At 31.6% G+C, this 13,597-nt stretch overlaps 1 protein-coding gene across 1 annotated transcript; it reads left to right on the top strand.

The window, feature by feature from the left end:
• The first annotated feature begins 8,489 nt into the window (after positions 1-8,489).
• LOC133676827 (F-box protein At2g26850-like) lies at positions 8,490-12,087 on the top strand. Its single transcript, XM_062098585.1, has 5 exons — positions 8,490-9,470; positions 9,620-9,699; positions 9,982-10,154; positions 10,419-10,493; positions 11,546-12,087. The coding sequence occupies exons 1-5, from the start codon at positions 8,802-8,804 to the stop codon at positions 11,731-11,733; spliced, it is 1,185 nt and encodes a 394-aa protein (XP_061954569.1). The 5' UTR covers positions 8,490-8,801; the 3' UTR covers positions 11,734-12,087.
• The last annotated feature ends 1,510 nt before the right edge of the window (positions 12,088-13,597 follow it).

Genomic DNA, 13,597 nt, shown 5'->3' on the forward strand with positions numbered 1-13,597 from the left:
TCATTTTAGTCCAGCTTTTATTTTTATTACATCCTCCTGGTTTTCATTTTAGTGCTTGGATCTATTTTTTTTTAATTGTATCCTTTTAGAGTCAATTTTATGAGTAACAGGTTTAATTTGGAATTATTTGTTTTATTTTAGTGCTTGAACTTTTTTTTTATTGCATCCATTTTGGGACCAGTTCACTTAGTTGTGTTCAATTTGGAATACAAAAAAGAAATTCAAAGAGCAATGTTAAAAATTAAAACTTTGTTTGGTTTTTGGTTTGTAATTTTAAAAATTATATTTCAATATTGGATTTACTAGGATTAATCTTTATGATTTATCTCAATTTGTTTTTTATAGGGTTTTTTGGGTCTTATAAATCAGGTCATGAGTTCGACAGGTTAAACCGAGTTGATTAGGGTCTTTTTGGATTCTTTTGTTTAATTGATTTTTTTTTAATTTTATTTTTTAACATTTGTTTGATTGAGAATTGATTTTTATAATTTGTTTCAATTTGATTTTATAAGATTATCTCGATCTTATGGATTAGATTATAGATTTGGTGGGCTAACCATGTTGAATTGTGTTATTTTTTTATTTTAATTTTTTTATTTGATATTTAATTGATTGTGAATTAATATGTGGGGTTATTATGATTTTATAATCTGAATTGTAAATTTAATATGTTAATTCAAGTGATATAGACTTTCCATAATATATATATATATATATATATATATATATATATATATATATATATATATATATATATATATATATATATATATATATATATATAAACCATCCTGCAGCAGCATAGTAGGTGAAAGATTGGCTTGGAATGCTGCTCAGAGGCCAAAACGGTTAAATTTGGCTCGACTTGGATGGCTTTCTCAAATCAGTCGTAGCAACAGCATAGGAAGTTGATCTCAATGCGAGTCTCTGGGGAACGAGGATTCAGACTTTTAACCTTTCAGAGAGGTCTTTATGCTCCTCCTTCCACCACTCGAGCCCTGGTTTGATGCTTCTTTTTTTGACGTGGATAGTCTTTTTATTATTATTATTATTATTATTCGAGGATTATATCACCTGGCTGCAAAATGAATGCACCAAAACGAGAAGTTTTGATGGATTTTTAAAATACTAATATAGACAGGAACAAGGAATGTTGGTAGATGAGTTTTAGGTCACAACCAACGACAAGCTTGGAGCTCACAGACTTCGTAGAAATCGATTTTGATAAAGATGTAATAATGGACAATGGATCCAGTTATTTTAGAATTGTAGCCTGGCTGATTGAGGATATCCTCAGCCGACTCTATATTTATACGGCCGAGCTACGATAGATGCTTGTGTGACAATGGAAATGAAGTGAAAGAAACAAGAACCCAGTTTTTAGCAAATTCTTTCTTCTTTCGTTTCGAGTATTTTGGAGTGGACGAAGCTTGCTTCTCTGGATAAACAAGTGGGGTTTAGGAGGGATTGACACCATGTCTAAAGGCAGCCTCATTGGTTCTATTCCAGTCCCCCACCATACTAGCACAAAAAGATAAAGCCCCTCGTCTCACTTGGGCCATTTAATTTGTTGGTTTTCTTTTCCTCGGTGGATCCCATGTAATTATCTTGATAGTTGAAACCTAAATCACATCACATACTCTGCTCCAATAATGGTGGATTTCTGTGGTACGTTCACTTTCAATTGAGAATACTATGAGGAGAGTTGAGGTCGTTGTTGGAGCATATTTCTGAAGAGAGCACCAAAGATTTGGGGGATATCATCTCAGCACTTTTTCGGGCTTTACAAAGATTCTACTATTGCCAGCTTTAATAGCCTCATATATACCTAGCTGGTAGGCTAGTAGCTACTGTCCGCACTCTAAAGAACTAAAGCAGAGAAATATACAATACCTCGGCACCAAATCTTGATAAGTTTGAGCAGGTGAACTAAATTATTAAAAACTCATAAAAATTGATAATTTATTATCTTATTTAATTCAATTAAAAATCTAATCTCGTAAGAGTTTTGAATCTTAAATTTCTCGAATTAACCGGCTAGAAAGAGTAGTTTTGAGGGCTAATAAACACCATGCCGTGAATCCTATTACGGTTTTTGTCTTGTAAAGGTAAAATGGCCATTAATTCAATATATTTTCAAAAATGTTAACCGACAGATAAATGTTTAAATGAAGGAAAAAACGGATAGCTAGACGAGAACAACTTTGTACATGTTCCGTTCATTTTGGTATCGAAAGAAAAGGCCACTTGTAAAATTTCTTGCTTACCTCAGCAACTTTTAGCATAAAGTCCCTTATAGTGGCTGTGTGAATAATATGAGTGGTGCACAGACTATGCACAAATATATGAATATATAGTACTGAGATGTGGAAGGAAAAAAAAAAAGGGTTTCCCTTTGGACGTGCTATATTTTTTTAGCTTGAAAATGATAATTAATTAATCATAATCTAAATATCTTTCAAAAGAATAGCTAGAGATACTTTTTATTTTATTTTATTAATATGATTTTCTGGATCAGTTCATAGATCCTGGTTAGAGATATTTCATATATATATATATATAGAATTCAAAGTGTTTTATCCTCATGGGCTAACCGGAAAATTATAGCCCCTGAATCGAACGAGGAGTATGAAAGATTTTAATCCTTTTGTTTAGAGAAGAATAGCCTCTCATCATCATGAATTGACGAGCTTAAATTCTAGCTATTTAAGTATAACATGGAAGGTAAATAATAATTGAGATAAGATGATGATTTTTCTTTTTATTTTATCAATAAATTAAATCTCACGTCTTTATTTATCCAAATAGAATTTGAAAATTGTGAAGAATCGCAAAAAATAGATTTCACATTTGATGAGATATTCTTGCATGATAGCTTACATGATTCGTATGATTACTCGATCGAGCATGTCTGCCAAGCAAACCCTATCATGAAAGCAAAAGCTTGGTTCTCAACAAGTATCGCATGCCTCTCCCACAAAAGTCTCAAGCATGTGAAGAACGAATGGGGTGCAATATTTTCAAAGCTTCTACAAGTATATAATCCAGAGGGAGATCATAAATTTGTCTACGCATGTTTATGATGCTAATCTTAGGTTGTGATTCATGTCTTGAATAAATAAATAAAGGAATTCTTTCTTTGAATATAATTACAGCATTGATTTTATATATATATAAAAAAAGAGGTTATACATAGCTCAAGATGTTTTAAAAAGAAAAGAGCATGCACTATTTCCAATTAAGTTATGATTTATTAGCTATAATCAAAGAATTTGAGTCTAATTAATAGTTAATAATGTATACTACAATATTAACATATATTAAAACCTAATTTTCTACAAAGGAAATTGAAGATTTTAGTGTTTGTTTGGTATTGCTGTGTAGAATAATTTTTACTTTGAATTTTTTTTTTAGATTTGTTTTTTTTAACATCATCGTATCAAAATTACCGGATAATACTAAAAAGATATTAATTTAATACTTTTTTAGACCAAATATACTTCTAAAACATACTAAAATACAAATATAAAAACAAATAATAATAATTTAAAAAAGTGTAGCTAATAAAATAATAAAAATATCAAAACCATACTCTGATATGCAAGTACATGGGAATATTTTTGGAAAAAAATAATTACCTAGAAAGTTTGGACCCTACATGATCCTAAAATCCAATCCTTATTTGCTTGCAATATAGATGCATCTATTATTGATTGATGGTAAAGCTCCACTTAACTATCTTCAAAAGGAACCATATATTAGGGGGCCCTCTTTTTTGTATTTCTCAATCCTTCTTTGTGGAATCAATTATAGTAATGTTGACATCACACTAATTTCTAGCCTTATAATGTTGGGTTTCTTTTTCAGAATTTGATATGAATTATGATAGCGGTTATTTTTTAAAATATTTTTTGTTTAAAAATATATTAAAAAATTATTTTTAATATCAGCGTATCAAAACAATCTGATAACATAAAAATATTAATTTGAAACAAATTAAAAATTTAATTCTTTTAAAAATATATTTGAAACAACGCAAAATCAAACATGTTATTCTTTTTTTTTTTGATTTACGTGGGGTGTCCGGGCCAGCTTACGCGCACCACGACTATTCCCCACGGCCCGCTGGATATCCTGCAAGCCCAGGAGCATGTAAGGCACCGCGGGGGTGACAGACGTACACATAGAGGGTCGAACCCGGGACGGGAGCGGAACAAGTCACACGAATTAACCACGGCAGCTAAACCCTCAAATGCGGGTACACGCGAGTACTCAAACCCAGGACGCACAGGCAGGGCAAAGCCTGCCAAGACCACTGAGCTGCAAGCCTCGTATGTTCAAACATGTTATTCTTATTATAGTTGATGGTGGTCTAGTTGAGTTTATGATTTACTAGTGAATCAAAGATTTGGAGCATCTAAATCAGCATGATTCTTGTCATTGACCAATAGTCCATTAAAATCCCCACTACCCCATAATTCATGCAACTAGAAATCCTCTTTTCTTTTAAGACAATTAGACAAAATTAATACCCTAATTTCATGGCTTGGGTAGGTGCCTATTTAAGATGATGATTCTTTTTCGAAACATCATTGTGAAGTTGTGGTGCAGAATCTTCGTATTAATGCCTCTCACCACCTAGTACCATAGGATAAATAGGTGTATATATATATATATATATATATATATATATGGTCCCTCAGGTTTAAGGAACCTAATTAATGGTCAGTGTCGTGAAACAAAATATCCAAGGTTGTCATTAGCTCAAGAACCGACCATGGAAGATGGATCACCCAAATCTTCAAAGCTCACTTGAAAACTTGTCACCATAAAATCTCTCTTCTCTATCATGCTAGGCCCCTCAATTAAAAGGATATTTGCCTTGTTTGAGAGTGAATTCGACGTGACATCATGTTGTAGCTTCATTTGCTTTAGAAATTGCTTCTTCTTGTTTTTATTATTATTGTTTTTATTATTATTATTATTATTATTATTGTTGTTGTTGTTGTTGTTGTTGTTGTTGTTATTGTATCCTCACATCCTTTTTAAAAGGTGAGACCAGTTCCATTCGGAGTTTGTGGCTGCCCCTCCCAACAAGCATGTTTCCTGAGGATCAAACTACATATTATTTAACAACTCCTATTGTGTCATGGTTTGAATAATTTTATTTATTAATAAAAAAAATAAATATACAAGTTTTTTTAATGTGTTTTCAATTATAAAATTTTTTTTAAAAAAATTAAACATACATTTAATCAAATAAATTAAAATTATTCATGGTAATAAATATAAAACAAAAAACCATTAATGATAAGTAAAACTAAATTGGAAAAATCAAGTTTACATCAGGATACTTGATTTTGCAAGATGGGGCATGTGCCGAGTTGTGTTTAAAAATTCTTTTTCTTTGAATAAAATTTTTATTTAATCGAATGATTATCCGTGTCAATTAAACGATGTCCACCCAATAAAAGCTTTTTTCTAGTTTTTTAAAAAAATATCATGATGTAAACATCTCATGCTTACATTTAATCAATTAATTTAGTTTAATTTAATTTAAAAACAAAATATCTTTCTACAAAGCTAAATTTAAAAAAGAATAATAAATAAAAAGATTTGAAATAACTCAAATCATTTTTAAAATCAGTGAAAAATTATATAGAAAGAAAATAAAAAAAATAATACAACTCAATCTCCAATTAAATAAATATTGAATGATAAAATTAAAAAAAATATGAGTTTAAAAAAAATAATAAACCAAGCAAAATCAAATGAACTTTCTAAACTTAGTTTAATTTCTAAAACTTATAACTCGTGAAATTCTAAATCTAGACTCAATCAATAAACTCAATTTCTAACCAATTTAACATTGAATGATGTAATTTAATTTCAAAATAATTATTTTTGACAAACCTAGAGACCTAGATACTCTAATTGTTTTTTTTTAAAAAAAAACATAATTATTTTTTGAGTTCAAGCTCTTTTGTTTCTCAATTGAATTTTCTTATTCAATATTAAATTCAATTCAGAGTTAAGTCTTTTATTTTTGTCAATAGTTTGGAAGTTTTTTATGGGCAAGTTTCGGATAAATTCATTAAACTAGGTTGTTTTATTTTGAAAAGAGGATTGAGTTGAATTCGACTACTATTAAATAATTAAAAATTAATGAGGTTTAACCGCCGAAGATTTTAATTTAGATTGAAACAAATAAGGTATTTAATTAATAGGATTAATTAATGAAATAAACTTTATAATTAAAATGGAGTATCTCACCACCTTGAAAGTAAATTTCAATCTCATCAAATCTTATGTAAATAAAGTGAAGTGACAGAGGAGACGATGCACCGTCTAATGCAGCAAACAACTTAATCAGTGGAGATGCATGCATCTGGCAAACACATGATGACGACTTCATACAACGCCTTCGATTTTTATTTTTTGTTTTTTGTTTTTTGTTTTTTGTTTTTATTTTGTTTTTTATTCAACTTTAGGATTTGAACTGGAGCACGTGTGAGTATTGTGTGCATGCCGTGATTTACTGGAGGGTTGAAATAATAAATTTATGGTTTTATTCTTTTGAATAAAACTTAACGGCCTTGCTTTGGGGTTATTATTGTCTTTTCATGGGGTCTACTAGACATTGTAAAATTGATTGGGGGCAGCTATGTTTTTTTTTTTTCACAGTGCAATTACATAATTGTCCTTAAAAGAAAAGATTACTTAATATTTTTTCAAAAGTTGCGTCCACTGTGTATCAATTAATTATTTTACCTCCTAATATTTTTATATTTTCTAAGAGGCTAAAAAGAAAATTAACCGACAGGGGAGCAAAGGTCAGGAATATAGTGTATAAATATAAAAGAATAGTCGAAGACTCACAGGTCAATGATAGCCACAAAAGCTAAAAGAAAAGGGAAGTATAGATCTTCATTGGAACTATCATAAATGGTGAACAAGGCAAGTGTGGGGAGTGAGGCCCCATTTCTTTTCTAACGACCACTTGCATGCCCCATTTTTGACCTCAACAAAACAATGTTTGTGCACATAGAAACAGTCGCTTTCTCATTCTTTAATCAGGATTCAGGACACGATTTTTCGTGAATCTTGTCACAGTAGTTTACGTGGTCTGTATGATCTGGTGTGGCTGTTGTGAGTTTGGTGGGAGTTCAGGTGGGCTTTTATGGTGTTCTGACAGATCATTCTCACCTCTGATCACCCCCACCGGCAAAAAAGTTACACTTCAATGCCATAAAAGCAAAATAACCTTATTTCTGTCCTCCATGGATTGGCCTGGCTCATGCAGTAAATGCAAGTAAAGAGGATCCCATTTAGCTTACGAAGATTTTAGGTTTCAGCCCTTGTTACCTGTTTTGAAATAGAAATCACTAAGTTAGTAAAATTTGAAAACAAATATTTTCTTGCTTTTTCTGAGAAACCAGATTTTTCTAGAATCGATATGTTTATACATGATATTTTCATTTACAAATATGTTTAAAGTTTTATCTTCCATACAAAAGCAGTGATATTCTATACAATTATGCTTGGATGTGAAAGTAACTATATCATCCCCCTTTTTTTTAAGATTATGATGCTTTTGTTGCCATATAAAATAAAATAAAAATAAGTTGATTATTTATTTTGATACTCTATTCACTTCTGAGTTATTTTTTTTTAACATTTGAATTTGAGATAATAATATAAATAAAAAATATATTTAGAAAAGTTTTTTTCTTCTCTTTGCTGTCATGAGATAAAAACTCTGGTTAAACTGAAAAAGGAACCACTTCGAGTTCATCCTCATCTTCATCAATCACGGAGTTTTTGCCACTTCTGTTTGATATTCTTTTCTTTCTGGTTTTTTTTTTTTTCATGTATGTGTAATTTTGACAAACGACAAGCCTTGGGATCGACTGATCGACCTTCTCACCTAACAGTTTGGCTCATTCCCAACCTCTCTTTGTGTGTGTGTGTGTGTGACTGTGTGTGTATATATATATATTCCCTGTATATGTACACATTGCTCTCGCTGGATGTCCTCAAAACTTATAGATTCTGACATGTGGGACTGTCTCAAACCTTTCTCTCTATATATGAACCTTCGTATTGATTTAGATTTTGTTCTTTATTTATTTTTTCCTTCCTAAATCTTCCACTCTTTAACTTCCAACTGTCTCCCATTACATGTACAGTTTAGTTCTCTCTTATTTGTCTAGGAATTTATTCTCGAGGCTTTTTACCTGTACAAGTAGATATATTTTTCACATTATTATTCATATCTTATCAATAAGAAAAATTACCTTAAGTTTAGTATTGGTAAATAAATATAAGATCGATGGACAAAAAATAAAAGATAACGTAGGAGTTAACTGTAATTTTTTCCTTAACCACAGAAGTGTAGGAAATTAGGAATTCACTGCATGTAGATGCCTGAACGTAGCATATTTTAAGAAGCAACCGCAACCTTTGCTTGTTGGTTGTTATTTATCCATTGTGGTGTTGTAACTGCCAGCAATCAATCAAAGCATTGTCGGGTGTGCTGTCTTCAAATAGTTTAAAGTTGTCTCGATTTTACCAAACTATGGCCACCCTTTCTTAAATTTAATTTATCTGTCGGTTTAAACAAAGATAAAATCACTTTTCTTACATAATACTTCTACTCCTTTTCTTGTCAATGGTGATATATTTTTGCTATATATTGTGATTCATTAGCGATTGTCTTCTCATAGCTAACACAGTCTGTGACTCTCTATCTTAGTATTACAAGTCTTGAACCACCCCAGTTGATAATTTTCTCATATCCAATGCTTTTCTTACTGATTTCTTGTTTTTCTTTTATTTTCTTTTTCAAGTCATTTTCTTTCAAGCCAACAAAGAGTGAGGGGAAGATGTTGTTGTTGGGGCCTTGGTTTTGGGAGGGGTTTTCAAGTTTTCTTGCTTCATGGTTCAATAAAGGAAGGTTTGCTGTTAGTATGTTTCAAGTTCCTTTGAAAATGCCACTGACGAAGGTGAATCTTTGTTCAAAAGTTCAAGATATCGTGGAGGAGGAGGGGGAGGGCCCTTCTCTTCTGGATTTGCCTGAGTTGGCTTTGGAATGCATTCTCGAGAGGCTTTCACCAGCTGAGTTGTATAGCATGGCTGGAGTTTGTAACTCTCTGAGGGATAGGTGTAGAAGTGATCATTTATGGGAGAAACATTTGAAGCACAAATGGGGCAGAGTGATTTGTGAGGCTGCTTGTAAGGAATGGCAATGTCATATAGCTTCAAGGAAGAGGCCAAGCTTTTTAGATCAAAGAAATCAAAAAGGTTTCTTTGGATCTCTTATGAGTATGTGGCCTTTTTCCTGGTATAAACCTCAGTGTGAAAGTAGAAACAAGCCCACAACTTGTTTACCTGTTGATTCAATCATGGCTTTATATCTCTCTCTTGAAAGTGGCAAGTTTTGGTTTCCAGCGCAGGTTTACAATCGTGAGGTAAGGACTGGAAAAGACCTATTCTTGATCTTGATTTTGCATCTTCAAATTGATGACATGATGACTGTGGTTGTGTGTTCATGACAATTCTCTTTATTACTTTTGTTTTTCGGAAAATTCAATGAGATTCTGTCTGTGTTTGGTTTCAGAATGGACATGTTGGATTTATGCTATCATGTTATGATGCACAACTTAGCTATGATTCCAAGACAGACACCTTTCAGGCAAGGTATGGAGAGAGAACTCGGATCGGAATCTGAAACTTTTTATCTGTTCTAACGAGCCTTAAATCATTTTATCAAGCTTTGATGAATCTTAAAACTTTCAGCATTGGGAGTTTTTAACCTATGCCAAATTCTTCTGCACATTGAACTGCAGCAGCTAATATAGCTGAGAATATTTTATTGTCATATGAGAAGTAATTTGTGTTGAAATTGTGCTTTTTTACTTGATCAGCTCATGTGTAAGGCAGGGCCGTCTGCTGAAACTCATAGGGTATTTTTAATTGCAGGTATTCTACTTTTGCACGGCGAACAATAGAAGAGAGCATACACTGGGATAGGCTCAGAGCACCACCAGTTGAAACTCCTGCACATGTTCTTCATACTTCTGATTGTTTGAATGACTTGAAACCTGGTGATCACATTGAGATCCAGTGGAGGAGAAGCAAAGAATTCCCTTATGGTATGTTCTGGATCCTAAAAATTTATCGCCTTCGGAGTTGATCAAGTTTCTACCTTTGGTTCAGACTACATTATTTTCCTAGAACCATGCTTCAATCCCTTTTGAGATTTTGAATATCTTCAAAATTTTCTGCTCGTGAGTTGGGATATTTTAGCTTCAATTTGCTTTAGTTTCTGCATCTGAGTTTCTGTCTTGAAATTGGTCATGAATTGCTGTATTACTTGTGGGTATACATTAAAATGATCTTTTTTGCAAAATGAGCAGGTTGGTGGTATGCTGTTGTGGGGCATCAGGAATTATGTGATGGGAATGAAAATCGCTGCCGTTGCCGATACAGTGGTGAGTGGATCATCAGAAACTGTAAAATTATCCTTTTCTTCACCTTTTTCATTCACCATTGATACAGTAGAGATTCATGGAATTTACTCTTTCCATTTTTGAAGTAACAGATTAGTCTTGATGTGTAAATCTACAAGGTCTAGGTACTTCATTTGTTGCCTTCGCCCTCTTTTATAAAGAACAAATGCTATAGGAATTCCAATCTTTCTTATCCTCAATATGTTGGGAACTTGTCCTGTCATTACTCAGCTTTGTCGGGCAAGTGAGCTTGAGTGGTTCAAGCAAGCTGAACACCAGTTAGGCCACTTCTAAAATGTACACTTTTCTTCAAAAGTGAGTGACAAAACATGTGCATGATGCATTATCAGTTCCCCACTTTCCTCGTTACTTTATCATCCCGTCACCCATCAATCTCTATCTCAATCTCTTTTCTTGATGAATTCAAGAAGCCAATTCAATAATGACATCCAACAAGTCGAAGTACGCAACCCAAAACAGATTACAGAACAAACAGTCATAACAAAACAAAAACAGCAGGTCTTTGATCTACAGACAACATCAACACTTTTTTTCAAAAAAAAAAAAAAAGGATCATTCAAGTGGAATAAAACCTTTCAGCATTATCAATTGATCATTCATTTAGTCTTACATCTTGTGAAAGCAAAAGATGAAAATTCAAAGGTATACTCAAGTATGATTGCACTACTCCATCTCTGGCTAGCTGTCGTATTAATGTTTAGTTCATGGTTACTGGTTTCTCATTGAACAAATTGCTGCTCTGAAAGCAAGAGAGTGAGACACTTTAATCCGCACCACGTCTTGCGGTGCGCAAAGTTTGACGAGTCCTAGGATGTAAGACCTTTGAATACAAATATTTCGGTTTCTTTGGATGTTGATGTCATTCATATATGCATCATTTTCAATCAGAGACGCACATGATATGGAACAGTTTCAATTTTTAGAGTGATCAAGCATGAACATTAGAAGCTCTCCTCATTATTCATCATGTTGCAGCACTTGCTCAATTTGCTAACATGAAGTCTTGCTAACAGATACAGTGGTACTGGAGTTCAGCCAATACACCCCTGGCTCTCGATGGAGACAGACGATAGTAAACAGGAAGGACCACAGGGAAGTAGGTAATGAAGCTGACGGTTTCTATGGAGGAATTAGAAAGCTTTACAAGGAGGAAGAGATATCAAAATGGAAACAGCTATGGCCAAAACAAATCTTCGATTAGCATAATGGACATTTTCCCCTCCACTTTCATAACATCCCTACGTAAATAGCTCCCTTCTTTTTCACTCTCTTGAGTTATGATTTCGAGAGCTGAATGCCATAGAAATGTTCCTAGAAAGTTGAACATCACGCTTCAGAGTTTTTGTGAAGCTTGCCGCGGCCTCAGAATAGTGTAGTCTTATGTGTATTCTAATTTTGTAAGCAACATATATATATATATAACCCTAATGAGTCTTTGTGTAGGGAAAAGCTAAACAGTTTTATGTTTTCAGTTGATACATTTCTGATGAAACATGCCTATATTTTTAACAGAATAAATACCCTGTGCAAAATTCATATTATCATGGTTATAAGATTTTTTTTCCCTTTTTTTTTCTATTGTCTTTTACTATAGATCTTTTTTAGTTGGTGTTATTCTCACCTCATAATTTATTATTCTCACTCTATAAATATTATTCAGATAAATCAAAGTACCCCTAATTATATTTTCATAAATGATGATATATTAAATTTTGGTTCTGTATTTAGATCTAGAAAATATAACTAAAAGAGTAAATTCTTTATTTTTATAATCATGATTGTAATTTTTTTAATTTTTTTCTATCATCACCTATTAAAAAATTAATTTATTGAATTTTTTTGTCATATTATATATATTTGTTTTGTTCTAGACATTATCCGCCGAATAAAATATTCATTTAGAAAAATTTAATAAAGTCAGTAAGATTTTAAGAGCTTTAATTTTTATTTACTCCTTGTTTTTTCTTTGAATTAATTTTGTTTTTTAATATATTAAAAAACAACATTTCAGTAACATTTCAGTTATATAAAAAAAAACACTCCATAATTTTATTAAAAACAAGGAGTAATGTAGTCTATCAATATAATTTGTAACAAATATGGAGTGAAATAATAAATTATAAAATGAGAATAATGCCATTTTCCCTTAAAATTGGTATCATTAAAAAAACTTGCACATTATTATTATTATTAACATATGCTTGTCATTTCATTGTAGCAATAAATAATAAAATACTAGGATTTTTTTCACTTTAATCCTAAAAAATCTTGAGGATTTTTTTTTAATTTCAATTATTTTTTGATTTCACCCTCCAACATTGAAATTACTAGGTATTGAACTTCATAATTTATTTTGATTTACTTTTTAGATAGTTATTTTGGTCTCATGATTTAAATTGCAAGTTTTGCAAGCTAGTTGTGTTGACTCGAGTTATTTTTTGTTTTTTTTTAAATTAATTTTCATATTCAACATTGAATTAATTAAGAATCGGACTTCATAATTATTTTTTGATTTGTTTTTTTTTTGTTATCACGGTCTCATGATCAAGGTCACAAGTTTTATGGATTAGCCAAGTTTACTCTTTTTTTGTTCATATTTTTTTAATTGTATCCTCTAAAATTGGATTGATTGAGATTGAAATTTATATTATTTTTTTATTTGTTTGCTATGGAATTATCCCGATCTCCTGCCCTGAGTTTTACAAGTTAACCCAGATTGATTTGAGTCAATTTTTTTTGCTTTTTTTATTTAATACTTTATCACAATCTTCTGACTCGGGTCAAATGTTAGACTGATTGACTCAGGTTTTTTTTAATTGATTTTTTTTTAATTTCATCATTCAATATTGGAAATTAGGCTTCGTAATTTATTTCAGTTTGTATTTTATGAGGTTATTCCGGTCGCATGACCCAAATAACAAGTTTGGGTAGTTAAGTTAGGTTGCCCCGATTGGTTTTTTGTGTCCTTTTTTTAAGTGATTTTTTTTTTAATTTCATCATTCAAAATTGATTTGGTTGAGAATTGAGCTTTATAATTTGTTTTGATTTGTTTTCTAAAGCATTAT

Source organism: Populus nigra, chromosome 17, assembly GCF_951802175.1.
Source record: "Populus nigra chromosome 17, ddPopNigr1.1, whole genome shotgun sequence".
NCBI lineage: Eukaryota > Viridiplantae > Streptophyta > Magnoliopsida > Malpighiales > Salicaceae > Populus > Populus nigra.